Genomic DNA, 19569 nt, shown 5'->3' with positions numbered 1-19569 from the left:
GTATATGCATATACACACATACATGCATACATTCACACACACATTATATATATCATTACATGCACACTATCCCCTTTATATAAGCAATATGGGGGGAACAAAATTGAAGTTCCCACCGATGTGGGATTAGCATTAAATTGCTCCTCACATGACATGTGTCCATACACATGTCTATTAACATAAAAGCCATGTGTCACCGTATTAATCGTGCATCAATTTTGGTCCATTTAATCTAATAAATCGAGTCTAATTAATCGACAAATTTAATCACATTAAATATCCGATTAATCGGTCGCACCATAAATCATCTAATCTCAATTAGACGTTTTTATTATTTCAAAATATCTCGTCAATTTAGTCGTAGTGTGTGACCCTGTAGGTTCCCAATTACGTTGATAATAATATCGAAATCTCTATTTCAATATTATAAACAGTGAGCGGCATCTAGCAATGCATCACTGTTACTCAAGTAATCTGAAAGTCAATTTCTCGACGAACCTTGTGACCTATGTTACTGTGTAATATAATCCATTGTCCTCTATATCTCTATTGAGCCCAAGGCATGGTCGATGACATCCTTGTATGGCTCAATATCTCTCTTTCTTGGTTTACCGGGTAAGTCTATCATAACAAATGAGCTCGATATCGTTATATCGACTCATTTGGGTATGCATACACTTTTAGACTTAACCACCAAGTGGCCATGAGATATCACTCCCGTTTCGTAGGAGGGACAAATCCTATCTTGGTCACTCACATTCTTTTCCATGCTTTGTGGCATACCCAATAACTATCTTTATAACCAGCCTGTTACGGTGGCGTTTGACAGTATCAAAATATACGACATTACATGTAGGAATCCATGGTGACCTCAAGTCAAAGGACCATTACACTATAGTCACTTTGAGATATGCTAATGACAGTCACGTAACAACCCATGTAGCAATCTCATGGCGGATCAGTCCAATACACATTACTCTTAATGTATACATGTGGTGTGCTTTGATATCTCCATATCCATGACCTGTGAGACTTGGTCATCAATCAACACCCACACTAGTCTAACCGTATTATCGTTGTCCTAATTAACGATAATACTTTGACTATGGACATTTAGGAATAATGTTCGGTAATTATAGGATCTCACAATCAAGTCACACTTGATGCCTATTGAACATACTATTCCAAGGACATTATTGTGTAAAATCATATTTAGCGCAATCTACACAATAACAGATATGCCTCGTAATATAATGAAATAGATATCATATTACAGAACTGATTATAGATTGCCTCTAGGGCATACATCAATTCCCAACAGATCCAAAGTACAATTATGTCATCATTGTATGCACAAAAATAATTAATTATATATATATATAATTTAAATTTTATTTGCTATAGTAAAATTTTCAACATAAATTTTAAATCATATGAGATTTGCATTGCAACAGTCTAGTAATATACTGAACATTGTACATATAATTTTTAATTCGTTTATAGATTGTATAATTAACATATCACTTAAAAATTAATTTTTTATAAATGAAATTTTCCAGATTGAGGCCAAAATACATACACAAAATAATCCAAATAAAGCTTCTTTATTAATTTTTTTTTTATTTTTAAATATAAAAAAATTTCTAGATTGAGGGCAAACATATTTAGATAAATTAATTAAAGTAAAGTTTTTTTTAGTAATATTAAATTAAGCTTAGTCTAAATTAGATATAGAAGTAATATTATTTAGATATCGTCCTTTATAGCCCTATATCCGTATATGTTTTAGTCCAAAATATACGTATAGCCGAGCAACCGAAAGATGGGTAAGTTCGACTGCGTCCAATCCATGTCGGGTAGAGTGGAGACTAGGAGTTGCATGGTACCACAGATTGAGAGTGTCGACATCCAGCACTCATGGATTGCATGCATTACACAGCAACAGAAAAAAGGAGAGCTCCCTTCCCTTCTAATCCAATAGGCCCACTTACTTAACTTTTGCAAATTACCCACAAGAGTCCAAATATGTGCTAAGAGATTTATTGCCCACCTCCTTCAAGGAAGATGGGTGACAATTTCTTTTCTAGTCTACCAAAAGAAAAAGGACAAATTGTTGGCGGAATTGGTCAATAACAATTTTTTTAAGATAATCAGTTTATCTCATTGTTATCAGAACCGGACCGGACCGGCCGGTTCGATCGGTCGGACCGGGAACCGGCACCAAGTCCGGTCCGGTTCGCCTAAAAACCGAAATGGCAGCTTTGAACCGCCGGACCCATTGAACCGGCCGATTTTAAGCAAAATTTCATTAAACCGGCCGGTTCTATGGGTTTTTATGGGTTTCCTATTTAATGTAAAAATTGGTTGGTTGTGTAAGGATTTGAACTCATGACCTCTTGCTTTTCATATTAGCATACTACCAACCAAACCACCACCACTTTTTTGTTCTTTTAACTCTACTTTTAAGTACTTATTAAAATAAAATATTTATTTTGAAGTAAGAAATATTAAATATAGATACTTTCTTATACTATTATTATATTTCTTTAAAATCATCATACTTTTATCTTAATTATCATAATTTTTTTAATAATATGAATATTTATTTTATTTTAAATAAACGAGCGGTCCGACCCATCGAACCCCCGGTTGGACCCATAAACCCATGACCCCGTACCCCTTCCGGTTCATCATCCGGTCCGGTTCTGATAACACTGGTTTATCTATTAAAATGTCAATATTAATTAATAATACAAATATAACCCAACAATACAATACCTCGCAGACAGACACTACAAAATAACACAAAGTACGTCAAAATCATATATAAAGAAAGATAGAGACAGCACCACATGACAATGGTTATAACGCATAAGACGCTTGGTAATCATATGGGAAATAGATATAGACATATATCAAGATAATAACTGCAAGTTGTGAATTCACCATCGAATATACAGCAATAGTATACGGTAGCACGGGGGAATCTTCCTCCCGGTGTGCCGTCGCTGGCATCGGTTGATAACTTGAATTGCATCTAATCAATCGCCAACCCTTGAACCTTGTCAATCATTCATGTTCCCATAATTGTGTAAAACTCGATCAAAATGGGAAGTCGGCTGCAGGGGCACGAAATTCATGAATATTAAATCCCAATAAAGAAAGAGACGACAACAAACCGGATTTAAATAAAACAAAAGAGAGATAAATTAATGATTGTTTATATCATTTTTCAATTTAATTTGGTAAGAAAACTATGGAAACAAATGGAATCCAACCGAATCCTGCGGCAGCCCCAGCAGCGGCTGGGTCGTGTGTGATGTAATCGACGACATTACATAAGGATGTCGACACCTTCTTCCCCAAAAGTCTCATCCCATGGCCTCGTCCTTCCCCTGATGCCCTCCCAATCCCCTAATCATGTCGACACCTCCTCCCTATACAAACCACCGCCCTGTTCTCCTCCCTTCCACCTTCTCACACTCCATTTTCCCCTCATCTTCTTTTTCCTTCTCCACCTCCTCGTTCATCTTCTGCTTTTGTACCCGCCACCGTTCGAAGGTTCTTGATTCGTATGATTATATTTGTTCTGGGGTTGAATTGAATTTGGGAGTGTGCCTGAAGGAGACATTTCTTTCCCATGTTCTTAATCGAGGTTCGGTTTCCGTTCGAATTCTGGGTACTTTTCCTGCGTTTTTTGTTGTTGGGTACTGGATTTTGCTTTTGTTTTTTGTATTGACTGGCTGGGCGTGTTTCTGGTTTTGTTTGGTCAGGACCTCTTCGAGATGTTATTCCTCGATCGAATCGTGTCAGGTGGGTCCATCTTTAGATGACTCTGCTGTCTGTGGCCCGCTAAAATGGACATTTTTCTCTCTTTTTGGTCTCTCGGGTCGTCTTGAATCGTCAGCTCATTCAAGAATTTGATACTTGATACCACGTCTTGGATCAATTCTCATTTTCAGTTTGTTTCTGTTCAAATCGGAATTGTTTCATTCAGTATAAACTCTGCTGTTTGATTTCTGGGTGTTTCTTGAAATTTCTTTACATTCATCGAAGTGTAATGACTTGCCCTTTCTTTTTCTTTTTCCTACTTCCCTGTACGTTTCAGCTGACCAAAACTTAATACTTCATTTACAATCTTGGGAAATCACTGAACTTGCTTAAGGATTTCTGACTTCAATGGCTGAAAATAACCCAAGCATGAAAGCTGCGAAACATTTCATCTACCGCATGGATTGGGCTCATGGGCTCTAACTCGTGTCCTTTCGAACTAGCAGAGTCCTTTGTCCGCTCGGTGTCCAATTCAGTCTCCAACACCGACTGCAAATCTTCTGAGCTCGAGGCATCATGTCGCAATGACAGCGAGGCCTTCACTCTTAAGTTCGTCGCAATGGCCTCGATCTTGGTGGCGGGCATGATTGGGATCGCAATCCCGCTTGTTGGGAAGCGCAAGAAATTCCTGCAAACTGATGGGAGTCTCTTCATTGCGGCCAAGGCATTTGCGGCTGGAGTAATCCTTGCTACCGGGTTTGTCCATATGTTGTCGGGAGGGACTAAGGCTCTGTCAGATCCATGCCTGCCTGAGTACCCATGGACCAAATTCCCATTTGCTGGTTTCTTTGCGATGGTGGCCGCTCTGGTGACCCTGCTAGTCGATTTCGTGGGGACTCAGTATTACGAGAGGAAGCAGGTATTTTCTTTTTTGTCCGGTGGAGATTTTGCGAATATTTTGTCTAATTTTTAGGTTGAATTCAGATCTGAAGAGTTGAAATGTTTTATCTTCCTGCTACTTTCAGAGGAAAGATAAAGATGGTCTCAATGGTCCATTATCCAGTTTAGGGAAATACGTATCTTTGGCCTCTGCTTCATCTAGAAAACTGGAAAGATAATCTAGTCTTGAAAAAAAATGGGTTGAATTACAGTGCACTAGAGTTTTCAGGATTTGTATGTAGGAAAATGTTCATTCTTATCCATAATCATGGAACTTAGTGAACAATGAGTTCCAATTGTATTACTGGATTCACTACTAAAACAATTTGATAGTTATGAAGACTCATAATTAAAAGCACTGAAAAGCCTACTGAACGGCATCGTCTTTGATGTAATCTGTTCATTGTTGGGATGCATTAGAACTGAATCCAATCTTTGCCTATTTTGCTGAAAATGTAAGCAGGGGTTGACTCATTCGACTGAGGAGCAAGGACGTGTCGGGGCAGTGAACCCAGGTCTTGAGTCGGGCATATTACCTGTAGATGGAAAAGAGTGGAATGGGAAGTTGTTTGGAGAGGAAGAAGGTGGTGGCATGCACATCGTCGGGATGCATGCACACGCAGCTCACCACAGGCATAACCACTCCCATGGCCAGGAGGCCTGTGAAGGGAACGTGAGGGAGCCTCCACACTCTCATGGGCATGATCATGGCCACGGGCATGGACATTCTCATGGGTTCAGAGATGGTGGTGGGGATGGTGGGCTTCGCCATGTCGTTGTTTCTCAGGTAAAACCTTTAATTCGGTTTCTTGATGTTTGATATCATCCTCTATGTTCTTGTTTGTGTTTTGTGTTCTTTTACTATGAGGGATTGGACAATTTGACTAGTAGTCTCAGCTTCACCTGGGTCGAAACTGAGAAAAATGATGTGAAATATATGGTAGGATGAGGTTTATGGGAGAAGTTATAACCGCTTTTTGGAAAAGATTAGGATGTGAATGATCACTGGGTTCCCTACATTTTGATCACTGTGGTTCCCTGGAAGTTCATTATGGCAAGAACGCGGGTCATGACTTTCCAAGAACTTACTATTTTGACTGGGCAATCTCCTCCCTTAAAAGTTCATCATTTGACATGAAAGTAAGTAATATGTTGGAAATTGGGGGGTCGTTCAATCGGAAATGAAAGGCACATGGTCCGCTATCACTACCGCTTGAAAGTCCACTTTCAACACCATGCTCGCTTTTGTTGTGCAGCTTTGGGAGGTAAAGAAGCCACCTACAAGGTCTGAATATGATACGTCATGGATTAATAATCTTGTGATTTTTAAGTTAGCTATGCTTGCTTGACATTCTTTGTAAAGGTAGTAAGATCTGATCTGTTTTTGGTTGCTGGAATAGTTGAAGGCTGGCCAACAATTTTTGAGGAAGTTGGACCCCTCTTATTGGTGGGGTGTGATGAGATCACACCCTTGTTTGTTCTCGCAGAGTTACTTGGCGGTTCTTAAATCATAGGAGATGTGGCATATAGAGCTGATACTGGTTTGAGAATTTTGTTGGGGACCAAGTTGTGTTCAGTGATATTATGTGGATTAGGGTCGGTTTGGTTTTCTACTTGGCTATTGGTACCTATGATCAGTTTTTTAGGAGGTTTGCAAATTGAAAGATAATATGGATCTTAGATCCTTCACTTTTCCGGGGTGAAATCTTATATCGATCAGATCCTCCACGGTGCAATCGGCATGATTGATCTGGTGCTATTGACCTGCATAATGTTTGTTTGAATACGTACCATTTGTTATCAAATACATGCGTTCTCTCTGCTCCTAGATAACATGGCCAGTTTTTCTGTCGTCGTTTAACAAGTGCATTCAAATTCCTTTCTCCTTCAACTCTTTTGAAGATGATCGAGTTTAAGCTTATACGGGGAAAATGTTGTCTTCTGAAGTGTACTTTGGTTACTTATCACCCCTTTGTACTACTTTATAATTCCATAACCAAACTCCCTTCTTTCTGGCAGATCTTGGAGCTCGGTATCGTGTCTCATTCGGTGATCATTGGGCTGTCCCTAGGGGTGTCTGAGAGCCCATGCACGATCCGGCCCCTGATTGCAGCCCTCTCCTTTCACCAGTTCTTCGAGGGCTTCGCCCTTGGTGGCTGCATCTCCCAGGCCCAGTTCAAGACCTCCTCGGCCATGATCATGGCCTGCTTCTTTGCCCTCACGACCCCAGCTGGGATCGGGGTGGGGACCGCCGTCGCCTCCTTCTACAACCCGAACAGCCCCCGAGCCCTCGTGACAGAGGGCATCCTCGACTGCCTCTCGGCGGGCATCTTGGTGTACATGGCTCTTGTGGATCTCATCGCAGCCGACTTCCTAAGCAAGAGGATGAGCTGCAACTTTAGGCTCCAAGTTGTATCTTATGTGATGCTCTTCCTGGGGGCCGGTCTAATGGCCTTGCTCGCTATATGGGCTTAGCGTCTCCCCCCCTCTCTCTCCGTAAATGAATTCGATTGGTCCCGATTGGGGAAATTCATTGAGGAAAATAGATGTTTTAGTTTTAGCTCGTCTTATTGGAGAGTAACCAGTAGATTGGTGGTGGAATTCTTTGTAATTCTATCTAATATATATAAGCTTATGATCTGGTTCATTTCCACGTCAATGAAGGTGTTCTCTTGTACATTGCCGTTTCAGGAACTGGTCCTTGATTATTGCCAGCATATGCCAGCCAGAAAATACGGCTATTGACTTGGAGGGAGTTTCAAAAGACCTTGTCATTTGAAATGTTTCTGGAGAAGCCCTTGAATTTATTTTTGAAACTTTCATAACAATCCTTTCGCATTCAAAACTCCCCGTCTTAAGTGGGGTTTGGCCGGAGTAGGTCGGAGTGGACAAGCCTTCCTATAATGAGCACTTAACTCGCTACGATTACCGACTCCTTTCCTCATAATAATAACTTTCCTCCTTGACAAGGTTTCTCCCCGGTGGCACGGTAGTGATCGTTTTTTGCGAACTTGATTGACTTGTCAGCCAAGACATTGAGGAACCTTGCAGGCATTTGTGTGTTTTGCGTTGGAGTAATAATGTGCTCACGATCAGCCTAGACACGAATAAAAGGAGCCACAAGTACGCATGCGCCGAAGAGCGCAATTAGCAAACGAACCGTGCTGGAAAATATCAAAAATTGGGACAAGTTTGGTTGACCAGTTATGCTATGTATGCATACATAATATATAAAAGCTAAGACGAAGCTTGGAAACATGCCGCGTGGGATGAATCAAGCTTCTTACTACTTGACCTTTCGAGTTTCAACAAATAAAAATGTGACAAGTGCGTCATCGATCGATATGCTGCCACGTCGCTTATATATAGAACGCGGAAAGAGATGGGAATGAGGAAACTGTAACAACTGATGTTTATATCCGGTACGGAAGAGAACAGTCAGATTGCCATGGCACAGCACGGGCAGGTGATAACTTGGGACGGTCTCAGAGTCCGTTCAGTTTTTGAGGCGTAATGGAAGTTTCCTTTTTCTTGGTCTCAATGTCAACAAGGAGGAGCTCCTGTTGTAATGATCTGCAGCAGCTTGTTGAAGTTGCCAGTGGAGCTGCCCGTTGGGCTTAGTGCCTTCCCAGCCTGTAGTCGGAGGTGCCTGACGTTCTCCCTCATCCGTTTCCCCTCGTCCCCATTCAGGATCATACCCAGGCTTCTCACCAGGCCCTCCTTGGTTATGGCTCCCCCCTCGACCATCAGACCGATCCCCAGCACATCCGCGATCAACCTCCCATTCAGCCCTTGATCCGCAAAGAAGGGCCTGCAGATCATCGGCACCCCTCCTGCTATGCCCTCCAGCAATGAGCTCCACCCGCAATGCATCACGAAAGCCCCGACTGCTCCATGGGACAGGATGTCCACCTGTGGGGCCCAGGGAACCACCATCCCCTGCTTCCTCGTCCTTCCTATGAATCCGTCCGGTAGGCCGTGGTCCCAGACCTCCTCCTTGAGGGACCATATGAAGGGCACCCCGCTGGCCTCCAGGGCTTCTGCTATTGCCACGAGCTCGCTCCTAGGAGGGACTTTCACTGTCCCAAAGCCGATGTAGGCGACGGAAGCAGGTGCCGGCTTCTGACTGTCAAGCCACAGGAGGCACCTGTACTCATCGGAGACTCTGGGTGCTCCTGCTACTAAATTATGAGCCCCCTGCAGCTGGTTCAAAGGCCCGATGCTGAGCAAGGTGGGGATGTGGTGGGACTTGAGATGTTGGGTAAGGGAAAGGTCCAGCTCCTCAAAAGATTTGAGAGCAACGGCTGTTGCTCGTGGTAATGATCGGCCCATGCGGAGGAGCATGTGGGAGAAAGGGGAGTCCAAATCGCCGAAGAGGACTCCTTCGGGGAGGTCCTTGAGTCGCATCTTATTTGACATACCAGGGATGAAGTCATTAAGCCTCTCGTCCCCGAGCCCCGCTATTCCTGTTGTGTAGTTAATCATCAAAGCCCAACACACGTACGATACCATGGCATGATATGCAGTCCCGCATCAGTCATCACCACGTTACATATATATAAATATATATACACAAGTTAAAGTTACGTTGATGATGAAAAAGAATTAATGATTTTTAAGATTAGTTCATGATCTGTCAACAAGTAATTGGATGTTCAGTTAATGTAGGTAGGTAATAAGTACCGTAGGTGACATGGAGTTTGCTCCTGAGGAGGTCAGTGTAGATATGGGCGGCGAGGGAGCAGGGTCCACCGATCCAGAAGGCAACCCAGGGCACCCGCTGCTCTGCAGCTATCTCCTCGGCGAACCAGAAAAAGGCGTCGGCCACCACACAGGTGATCCTCCTCCCGGAGTCAGCGACTGCAGCCTCCATCGCCTTACGGAAGCCCTCGGGGGCAGCCCTCATGAAGAGGCCGATGTCCTCCTCGGGCTTCCCCTGGAGCACATAGCCCTCAGGCACCCCGTCCGTGACGTCATAAGCCTTGATCATGTTGAAGGCCGAGGAAGATGAGGATGAGGTTGTAGTGGTAGTTGTAGCTGTAGTTGTAATTGTACTGGTGGTGGGCGGCGGGGGGGTGGGGAAGAGGGAGCGGTTGGACTTGTGGGTGCTGAAGAAGGAGAAGACGGCAGTGGAGGCTGGGGGTGCAGAGGCGAGATGGCGGATGACGGCGAGGAGGGAGGCAGCGTGGGAGGAGAAGGGGAAAGCTAACACCGCAACGTGTGGAAGTTGTTCCTGCTGCTGTTGCAGGTGCGGCTGGATCATCGACGTTGTATCCGGCTGCATGTTTGATCGATTATGATCAGTGAGAGAGAGGAGAGATTGATGGAATATATTATTGGGTGGTGGGTTAAGTGATGGGGGGAAGTAGTAGTAGTGCTCGCTGCTCAGTACACTGCTCTACTGGGGCTGAGGGGTTTGCTGGCAACTTCACCTTATCCTGTGTGTATTAGCATCAAACCTGCACATGTAATATATAGACTCCCAAAAGTCATGTACGAGAGTAATTAGAGCGGTTAGGTAGTTAGGTGAAGGGTTGGTTAATGCAAAGTACGAATTGGATATAAGTAAATTAGCTAGCTAGCTAGCTGAAGAGGTAGGTACGTGTTGAATATCTAGTCCGCTAATCCCTCCCACGTTCACGAATATCTACTGGATTCCCTTTTGAGGTCCTAGTCCATTAGTTTGTCTTGTCACGAGGTCAAAATTCTTGCAGACTAATACCAGTGTGGCCAGTTCGCTTGGGACGTACTTCTTATCTCAAATTTCGTTGATCTTCTTGGACACGCTTAACTTGTATAGGTATCAAGCTGGTTATTCTGAGTGAAATCAAATCTGTGGGAGAAGACTTGCCTGATGCTGCCTTTGCATATTGATACCTGATATATATATATATATATATATATGTATATATTTGATGCAACAGAATGTACAGCGAGCTCATATCGACTACCATTGCTGGCGGAGGCCAATTTATCTCCAATTCATCCTTTGTAAAACTTTTAAGGCAACGTTTGTTTCTTCTCTTCCAGATCCAACCTTTTGAGCCATGCAAGTTGATTTCCTTTTTCTTTTTTCCCTCCCCGCTTGGGAGCAGATCTGTTAAGAGGGAGACTCTGAAGCTTATTGAGACATCTTTGGACGAAGCGGCAAATTGGAACAACAGTTTGTGCCCCCGATGATGGATCTTATTCTTGGTGACTATTTGAGGAATGTGCCGGATGCGAGAGAATAGGAAGTTCTCTCATGTTTTCTTTGCTGAACCACTGGATGCTAATTTTCTTTAAATGCTTGGGATGATAAATTTAGTTTGCGTGTTTACGTTGCGTTTGATGTTTCAATTAGTTTTCTGAAATCTTAGATGAAGTAAGAAATTGCAAACAAATGGTTAGACGGGTTTTACTGTGGTGATGCTTTGCATTTATAGATCTGCGTATCGTGGCGCTTCAGCTCTTCGAATTTGTGAGTTCCAACTTTTGACTTCTTTCCCTTTGGCGATATTATAGGTATAAGGCTGTGATGATAGAGGATGTGCCTCTCATATTTGGAGCAGTATTTCAGTGCACCTTGAAGGTAATACTGCTTTATCTTCATATCTCATATATTTTACGAAGGCCCCGTCAAACTGACCAATAATTCACTGGATTTATGTTGTGTTAGATGAATTAAAAGAGATTATTTAGAGCTCTTCGATGGCAAGTAAAAAAATTCTACTCCAAATATTGTGCACACCTTATGTGTCATAGTCTTACCCCCAAAAAAGGGGAAAAAAAAATGTGGTAATTTGAGAAGGTATCTGTATTCCTTCCTTCCCCTCCCCCAAAATTGGTGACTCTATGCAACCGGTGAACCCCCTAGGACATTGTGTTACACTACTGGATTTATCACTCTATTTTCTTCCGGGAAGTAGTTTGATTGACCTCTCGTCTATGGCAGATGATCACAAAGAACTTCGAAGATCACCCTGAGCACCGGCTGAAGTTCTTCTCTTTACTCCGAGCCATTGCTGCTCACTGTTTCCCTGCTCTGATTGGATTGTCAAGTCAGGTCTGTCTTTACTAGAGAGCTTAACCTGTCTTGGTTTCTCATTTCATCTGAGTCTGACCTCTATTAGTTGTATACATACTTTGGCTCGTCCTCTGAGTCTGTTTTCTCGTTTCAGCAAATCAAGCTTGTTATGGATTCCATTATTTGGGCTTTCCGGCATACAGAGCAAAATATTGCCGAAACAGGGCTCAACTTGCTGCTGGCGATCCTAAAGAACTTTCAGGTATCTCGCATATATTCTAGTGTTGTAAGTGGAGTTTGTAGTGCACCATATGCTATCCCTTTCTTTTTCGTGTACCATAGATATCCTTTTCCGATGGAGTTGCTAAATCCTTCCATGAACTTGCAACAGCATGTTTTGTGGTTATACTAAGGGCATCTATAAATGTGATTGTCAGGAAAGATTTTTGGGCATGCCTTTAAGGGAGACATTACTAAGGTTTTATATTAGCATATGTTACTATCTACTGGGAAGTTCTCGTAGCAAATAGTTCTTATAGCAATAGTAACGTACTTGATGAACTTGTGCTATGTGGGATGCTTATGACACTTCTTGTTGTTTGGCCTGACTTCAGAGTTTTGTAATCAGTTCTACCGGACATATTATTTGACGATAGAGCAGGAAATCTTTGCGGTTTTAACGGATACGTTCCATAAATCTGGGTTCAAATTACATGTTTTAGTGCTGCAACACCTATTTTGCCTTGTGGAAAGAGGTGCTTTGACAGAGCCTCTGGGGGATTCCTCCTCGTCCACTGTTCCTCATCCATATCCAAATAATGCGATGTTTGTCAGTGAGTACACCATCAAGCTGTTGGGAACGTCATTCCCCAACTTGAGCCCAGCAGAGCAGAGGTTGGTGAACATCACGAAGGCCTTTTCGAATGGACGTGGACTAATTTTGAATGGAATTTCAGGTTACTCAATCTGTGAATGGGCTCTTTGAATCGAGGAATGACCTCTCCACATTTAAGAATCACATAAGGGACTTTCTTGTCCAGTCTAAGGAGTCTTCGGCTCAGGTGCGCTGCTGCATTCACATTTTCAGTCTAACAATATAGTTAAATAAATTACCACAAATTATTCCTATGCTGTCGTGTGGGGGTATGTAAGGAACTGGGCTTCACATATTTGTATTAAATGACTTCAAGTAAGGACCTTTGCATTTCTTAAAAAATAATAATAATAATAATAATAATAATAATTTCACTTGAAGAATGATCTATTTTTCAGTTAACTATTGCAAAACGTTCCAAAGAATTGACAGGAATCATCAAAATGAAAAGGCCTACCCTGAAAGCAAGATGGAAACGAAACACGGTTTTGCTGAATAGAGTCTTGGACTTGAATTGTGATAGATTGGCGTAATTTGCTTGTGCTTTAATGACCAAATGTTCACCCTACAATAACGATAGCAGGAAAGTTATATAAAATATAAAATCCATATTTAGGATGTTAATTAATTTTTTTAAAATTAGGGTAAATTGCACACCCGATATCCCATAATTTGGCCATATCCAATGGTTTTAAAATTACATAAAAGGCCTAACGTTTGCATCTTGTTTCATATACATCCCGCCATGACTTTTTCGGTTGCATATTAGTGGACTGATCATTTTGCCAAATGTGCTTAGCTGGCGGCCTCCGGTGATTGTCTTAGACTTTATATATTATATATAGATCGGTGATATATTGAATTTTCTGATTTTTATCAATCTTAAATCTAAATGTAGTCATTACCAAATTTTGTGATTATTGAAATTATGATTTTGAACATGTTATGTAATGGATTTCGTTTTTAATTCTAGACATAACTTTTCAATAATCTTTTTATGCAAGCTGTTTACATAGAATGCCAAATTAACATTATCGATAAAGTAGGAAATTCAAACGTGAATATTGTGAATATAAAACTTAAAACAATAACTACGAGTTCAATGACATATTAAGGAGAGGTTCTTTAAACTTAAACATTATTAAATAATGATTTTTGTCCCAACAATTATCTCATTTGTTTTGAGTTATGAAAAACTTACTGAATAATAATAAAATCATCATCATCATTGTTGTTATTATTATTATTTTCAGTTTCATGTCCCTATGCACAAACCTAGATAAAAAGAGCAGCACCAAGTTATATATAAAATAGCAGTCAACCGTCACCAGTCCATAAAATTGATCCCCACAAGTTGCCAGAATGTTTCCTTGTAACGTTGCCATAAAACTTCCATGAAAGAACAGGAAACATGCCAGCGGTCAATATCAATCGGTACTTCTTTAAATGAAACTTCTAGAGAATTAATATATTCAAGGTTTTCAGAATCGCGATTCTAGGTAGAATCGGTCGAGGGTCGTAGAATCGTGAATCGCGATTCGAATCGTGAATCGTAAGATTCTACCTGTAATTAAAAAAATAGCATATATATATATGTAGCATACTTTCTGCGTAAAAAAAAAATCATGTTCAATACTTTCTGCGTAAAAAATGCTGAACGCTGGGCAATAATTCACAAATTCAACCCTCAGTAACTCACAGATTCAATTTCAATTTCAGCAATTTCAATTTTATCGATTCACGAATTGATTAAAGCTTCAACCATGAATTAAGTTCAAATTCGAGAACGCATAGACAAACAATCCACCAACTCGTTTCGGCAAGCAGAGCCACACATACACATAAATACAGATAATTATATGCCGAATCTGCATACACACCCGGTCTTCCAAAAACTGGAAAACAGAGGACCGACTTGTCCCAGAAAAAACGAAAACGGAGTAGCGTATGCATCCTTCCGCAGGAAGCGAAGCTTAAGCAGAGAAAACTAACCGAATGTAGAATCGAAGAGGACAAACAGCAGAGCAGAAGACGAGAGGGAAGACGGTTATGGGAAGATCTAATTCCAAATCAGCCGAAACAGTAGAATTAGGATTTCGACGGCGGTGTTGCAGAAAACCGATGCGGTGAAGCTCAGACTGAAACTCGGAAGTCGGAAGTCGAAACTTCGGAAGCGAAAGTCGGACTGAAACTTGGAACCGGAGATGGCTCGGAAGTCGGAGAGAAACTCGGAACCGGAGATGTGAGCTTGGGCTGAGAAACTTGGAACCGGAGATGTGTTAGGGTTAGGGCACTCAATTTCGCGACTCGGGGAGAAAGGGGATCCAGAGAAGAACGGGGAAAGGGGGGGGAGGGCGGGGGAAGAAACTGCTGGGCTCAGGGAAAATGGGCTGGGCTTCGGCCCGACTCCCATTGACTGCCCGAATGAGGCCTGGGCTTTGCCAGTGTCTGGGTTGGATCCGAAATCGCAGAATCGGCCCGATTCCGCGATTCAAAGCCCGATTCAGTTCCGATTATGCATTTTCCGACTCACCTACCCGAATCGGAATCGGATGACTCCCCTTGAATCGTAGAATCGTACGATTCTACGATTCGAATCATGATTCTGAAAACCATGAATATATTGCAACCACGTCCGCAAATTATGTTCTAAATCATCGATTCTGTTTATTATCCATCCATTGATAATAATGCTCAGCAAATAAGAGTAGCAAAGAATAAATAAGATCAGGGAGAAAAGGGAAAATTAGGAAAGGAAAGGATGGTAAAGCGTTCATCTCTTACAATGTCTTACAGGTAGAATTCCAAATACGCTAAAGACTTCGGGCAACCAATAACCATGTCATGTCCATAACCTGAAAAGAATAATAGGTGCAGTGAATTTCTGAATTAACCAAAATTATTGGATCTTCCAGCCAGTAGGAATAATACTGATAAAAAAAAACCAGACCAGATTGTTTTAATTCAGCTTCAGATTAAAGTCCAAGCTCTCAATTCATGTCCAGGATTCAACATATAAATGATCTAAATTGTAAAACAGTTTTATATTCATCCAGGCATTTTATTTTATCTAACATCGGGCTTCCAATTCAAATTGTCCGCTGAAAGCAAAAATATCAAGACGGAAAGCTAAAATTCATTAGCGACAAGTCAATTATACTATTAGTCTGTTTGACAACGGAGTTCAGGCAAAAAAAAAAAATATATCCAAATTATCACGATCTCTCTATTGAATTCTAGTCAAATTCTGATGGCAACTGCGGTGAAAGGCGCAGCTATGGAAATTAAATATGGAAGTTACGACAGTAAGATGGAGTTAAAGATGATGAAACCTGTGGCTGTGGTGGAGCCGAATTGATGGCAAACTAATTAAGATCAGAGGGATGGCGACTGAAGGCAAACCGTCTTCTGCATCTCAGAGGAACCTGCAGTGAACTGAAAGGCGCAGGCAGCTATGGAAAACATGGAGACGCACGGGAGGAGTCGAGGAAAACGTAATATCTTTTATCACGGAATGTGCGGCTTCCAATTAATATGAAAAGATCGAAAGTAAAGATGTCCATTCATTTAATGAGAATTGACTTTGCAGCATGAATTCCAATCCAATAAAGGGAAAAAAAGAAGAAGACTGCCATTCACTCAAACAGTCACGATGGATTGATGATGTTCTAGAACTAAGAGGGTGATCGATCATATGTTGTTATCCTCCCGTCTGAAGTGGCAGAGCGGGCAAGAGTTGCTCGGTTCCAACCATCGAACGATGCACGGGCTGTGGAGGACATGCTTGCAAGGCATCTCCAACAGACGTTGGAGGTTGCAGCCAGCCATGGCATCCAGGCAGATCGGGCAGGAATCAAGATCGGGGCTCGCCAGGTTTTGACGGCCTTCTTTCACACATTCAAGGAGCCGTGAGATTGCATACTGGGACGCCCCTCAATTGATGGCTCCACGAAGGTTGGCCATGTGGCGGGCGGAAGTGATGATCCAGTCGGCAAACGTGAGACCGTACCAGGGCAGGACTTGAAAAGCAGCAAGGATGTCTGCTAGTATGCCCGACAATGAGGCGGGCAACTGGAGAAACCTACGAATGGGCTGGTGGTCCTCATTACTCAACGTCAGTAATGGAGTGTGGATGCCCCTAAGATTTCGGGCAGGTGGAACTGATCGTGTGGGGGTGAGAAAGGACTCTCAACTGTATGCTCTAGCTTCATCAGGTGCCAAATCACAGCCGTCACTTCCTTCATTAAAGCAAGCAGAGTGACAAGAATGAAAAGTGAATGAAGTGAGAAAAAGAAAATGGTAAGCATGATGATGATGATGATGATGATGATCAAGACTATCTGAGTTCGTTTCGGTTTCTTTTTTCGATGTGAACTCTGCTATCTGAAAACTCAATTGAACCTAAACTAATCTAGTTCATTAAGTTTCTTTGGGTTCCTTGATTATACATACATACATATATATATATATATATATATATTTCTTATTCTAATCTAATCTAATTGAAAAAATAGTTTCCTTCCAAATTTGGTTGATTTACTGATATCATAATTTCCACTAACAACTTTACTTCTTAATTTGAATATTGTGCCGTTGAGATGAGATGCTCTTGAGATGAAATTGGCAAGTTGGCGAAAGAAGAAGTTGGGCCTGAACTGATTTAGGCCCAGCACTAAATGGGCCTACAGTAGACTTTTCCCTTTAGATTTTATGGTTTATTACTTTATTTTCACAGTGCAACTCTAGGCCAGAGCGTAGTCTGTTTATTGAGAAGGTCTAGTGTATAACAGATATGTTACGTACAATTATATCACAAGTCAGATAAAAAAATATTATTTTTGTCAAATTTGAATTATTATTATCAACAATGGGTTTTTTTTATTTTTGTTTTATATATTAAAAAATCAAAATGGCAAATCCTTATTTGATTGTGACATTGGCACTAGTGGTAAGGCCATTACATACAAGACTTTCTCCCTTTAGTTCAAGTCCAATTACAAAATCACCGTCCTAAATTAAGTACCTTGGATTTTATTACGAAAAACTTAAAGCTTAAGTATTGCTTAATAACTTAACAAAAGGAAAAAAAAAAAGAAAAAGAAAAAAAAGATGGTATATACTACCGAGGCGTACCCATCATGGTTTGATACTCAAAACGGTATACTTCACACTCAACATGGTATATTTCCCACTCAAGTTGTATACAACATTAATTAATTCGAATGGATGGTGCATTTCATACTAAAAAATAGAAATACTGAATCTATATATAATATTATAAAAGCTGAAACGCGAAGCGTAAGAGTTCTATTTGCTAATTCTCAATTTATGATTGAGTATGGTGCGAGTCGTGAGAGCCCTAATTGATAACTCTCAGCTTATGGTTAAACATCTTCTCTTTTTTTTTGATAATTTTTTTATAAGGGCTGCTTTTTTTTATTCAACCCAAAAAACCATGTACAGAATTCGAATAACAACGAAATAAACTCCTCTCAATATTTACAAGAGATCTCTCAATCTAAAAGAAACAAAAAAGGACAATTAACAGCCTTCAAAGAAAAGTTTGGCAAGAGAGAAATCCTCGCACAAACACTTACAACAATCTGACCTACTATTCTAGCTTCTGAGTCGTCTCTTTGCTCTGAAAACTCGAGTTTTTCTCCCTCCAGATGTATTAAAGATATGAAGTCCAGGCAAATTTCTTCATTCTTGTATCCAAAAGATTTCCCTTTCCATTACATAGCATATAGAAGACCTCCCTTTCCCAATCCTCCACGGCCTTAGAGGCGATGCTGAACATATCTAAGCCCATCAATGGGACATTAAAATAATAATAATAATAAAATCCTATTTTCATTTTTTTTTTGCTGAATTAGGTAGAATCTTCATAATAAAATGGACAAGACACTGATTAATGTAACACGACTGGTATCCCGGAAAAAAAAATAGAATACTTCCAAATTAACCTACTATCCATGCGATGCATGGGTTTGTGATATAGTCAATCTATTTATTTTTTAAAATATTTTAAAAAAAAATATTATAACCAAGCATTATTTTTTGATGAACTTGTATTCCGGTAAATTTGTAAAAAAATTAAAATTGTAGGCATAATTTAAGGTTATATAAAATTAACTTATGAAAAGCATCCAATACTTTCAATTGGAAAACAACATGCTGGTGCATATATTTCATACTAAAAAATGTATACAACTTTAATTAATTTGAACCGATGTTGCATTTTATAATCAAATAATAGAAATCCCGAATCTATCTATAATATATAAAAGGTGAAGCGCGAGACTTGAGAGATCCATTTGCTCACTCTCAACTCGTGGTTGAGTATGGTGCAACTTGTGGGAGCTCTGATTGATAACTCTCAGATTGTGGTTTAGTGTCTTCTCCATTGCTTAGATAATTAACTTTTTAAAAAAGAAATTCATATATTTAAATATTTCAATTTTAATACAATCATAACTATTAGTTTTATATTAAAGTAGCAAATTAATAATAAACGGATCTTACATAAATATTATTGTTTTAAAAATTAATATTGAAACTTTATTTTTAATATAACTCAATCTCGAGAAATTAAATAATTTCTCCATATGTATATGTATATAACAAAAATCTATCTATTTATAAATTATACCTAGGACTAGACCTAATTATAATATATAAAAGCTGAGGAACAATGATGTGATCGATCACATGAGCTAAATTTTTTGACCCTTATCCCTCGGTATTGACCTTTCAATTTTAATTAGATGTATTTTGTTCTGGGTTATATCCAATGGACTTTAGATACTTATGTCATACTATATGCACATATTAATATATCATTAAAGTTTTTAGAAAAACTATAAGTTCTTTTAATAATTGAAAAAATTCCTTGATTTATGTGATTTTTTTTCATCTTTAATGTACCAAATATTCTATGTACAGGAGACGTGAGTTCATTTTTGTACTTTATCTTTTT

The 19569-nt window shown here is 40.3% G+C and overlaps 3 protein-coding genes and 1 long non-coding RNA gene across 9 annotated transcripts; 2 read left to right on the top strand and 2 right to left on the bottom strand.

Moving 5' to 3' along the window:
* The first annotated feature begins 3436 nt into the window (after positions 1-3436).
* LOC116193156 (zinc transporter 4, chloroplastic-like) lies at positions 3437-7398 on the top strand. Of its 2 annotated transcripts, XM_031521942.1 has the most exons (5): positions 3460-3655; positions 3774-3813; positions 4278-4690; positions 5174-5497; positions 6730-7398. In XM_031521942.1, exons 1-5 carry the CDS (start codon positions 3641-3643, stop codon positions 7183-7185), a joined length of 1248 nt encoding a protein of 415 aa, XP_031377802.1. In that variant the 5' UTR covers positions 3460-3640; the 3' UTR covers positions 7186-7398. The 2 variants fall into 2 exon arrangements, with proteins under 2 accessions (XP_031377801.1, XP_031377802.1); XM_031521941.1 differs by lacking the exon at positions 3774-3813 and having other exon boundaries at positions 3437-3655.
* A 459-nt stretch (positions 7399-7857) lies between these two features.
* Positions 7858-14922, bottom strand: LOC116193155 (anthocyanidin 3-O-glucosyltransferase 2-like). Of its 2 annotated transcripts, XM_031521940.1 has the most exons (3): positions 14583-14922; positions 9394-10169; positions 7858-9176 (listed from the first exon to the last, which is right to left on the bottom strand). In XM_031521940.1, the coding sequence occupies exons 2-3, from the start codon at positions 9992-9994 to the stop codon at positions 8254-8256; spliced, it is 1524 nt and encodes a 507-aa protein (XP_031377800.1). In that variant the 5' UTR covers positions 9995-10169; positions 14583-14922; the 3' UTR covers positions 7858-8253. The 2 variants fall into 2 exon arrangements, with proteins under 2 accessions (XP_031377800.1, XP_031377799.1); XM_031521939.1 differs by lacking the exon at positions 14583-14922 and having other exon boundaries at positions 9394-10257.
* LOC116193157 (protein EXPORTIN 1A-like) lies at positions 10613-12741 on the top strand. 4 transcript variants are annotated; one of them, XM_031521945.1, is made up of 4 exons: positions 10613-11281; positions 11645-11755; positions 11871-11978; positions 12331-12741. In XM_031521945.1, the coding sequence occupies exons 1-4, from the start codon at positions 11228-11230 to the stop codon at positions 12364-12366; spliced, it is 309 nt and encodes a 102-aa protein (XP_031377805.1). In that variant the 5' UTR covers positions 10613-11227; the 3' UTR covers positions 12367-12741. The 4 variants fall into 4 exon arrangements, with proteins under 4 accessions (XP_031377805.1, XP_031377804.1, XP_031377806.1 ...); XM_031521944.1 differs by having other exon boundaries at positions 12154-12741; XM_031521946.1 differs by having other exon boundaries at positions 11141-11281; positions 12551-12741.
* A 313-nt stretch (positions 14923-15235) lies between the features above and the next one.
* On the bottom strand, positions 15236-16894 carry LOC116193158. Its single transcript, XR_004154211.1, has 2 exons — positions 15923-16894; positions 15236-15445 (listed from the first exon to the last, which is right to left on the bottom strand). It is a non-coding gene; the product is annotated as an uncharacterized LOC116193158 (long non-coding RNA).
* Positions 16895-19569: the final 2675 nt, after the last annotated feature.

This window comes from Punica granatum, chromosome 1, assembly GCF_007655135.1.
Source record: "Punica granatum isolate Tunisia-2019 chromosome 1, ASM765513v2, whole genome shotgun sequence".
Taxonomy (NCBI): Eukaryota; Viridiplantae; Streptophyta; class Magnoliopsida; order Myrtales; family Lythraceae; genus Punica; species Punica granatum.
This window is presented reverse-complemented; position numbering and strand designations above follow the sequence as displayed.

Coding starts and splice junctions, on each gene's coding strand:
- LOC116193155 (XM_031521940.1), bottom strand. CDS start 9,994: ATGCAGCCGGATACAACGTCGATGATCCAGCCGCACCTGCAACAGCAG. Junction 9,177..9,393: donor CAAACTCCATGTCACCTACG/GTACTTATTACC, acceptor ACTACACAACAG/GAATAGCGGGGCTCGGGGAC.
- LOC116193156 (XM_031521942.1), top strand. Junction 3,814..4,277: donor CCTCGATCGAATCGTGTCAG/GTGGGTCCATCT, acceptor TCGAACTAGCAG/AGTCCTTTGTCCGCTCGGTG. Junction 5,498..6,729: donor GCCATGTCGTTGTTTCTCAG/GTAAAACCTTTA, acceptor TCTTTCTGGCAG/ATCTTGGAGCTCGGTATCGT.
- LOC116193157 (XM_031521943.1), top strand. CDS start 11,228: ATGATAGAGGATGTGCCTCTCATATTTGGAGCAGTATTTCAGTGCACC. Junction 11,282..11,644: donor TATTTCAGTGCACCTTGAAG/GTAATACTGCTT, acceptor CGTCTATGGCAG/ATGATCACAAAGAACTTCGA. Junction 11,756..11,870: donor TGATTGGATTGTCAAGTCAG/GTCTGTCTTTAC, acceptor TTCTCGTTTCAG/CAAATCAAGCTTGTTATGGA.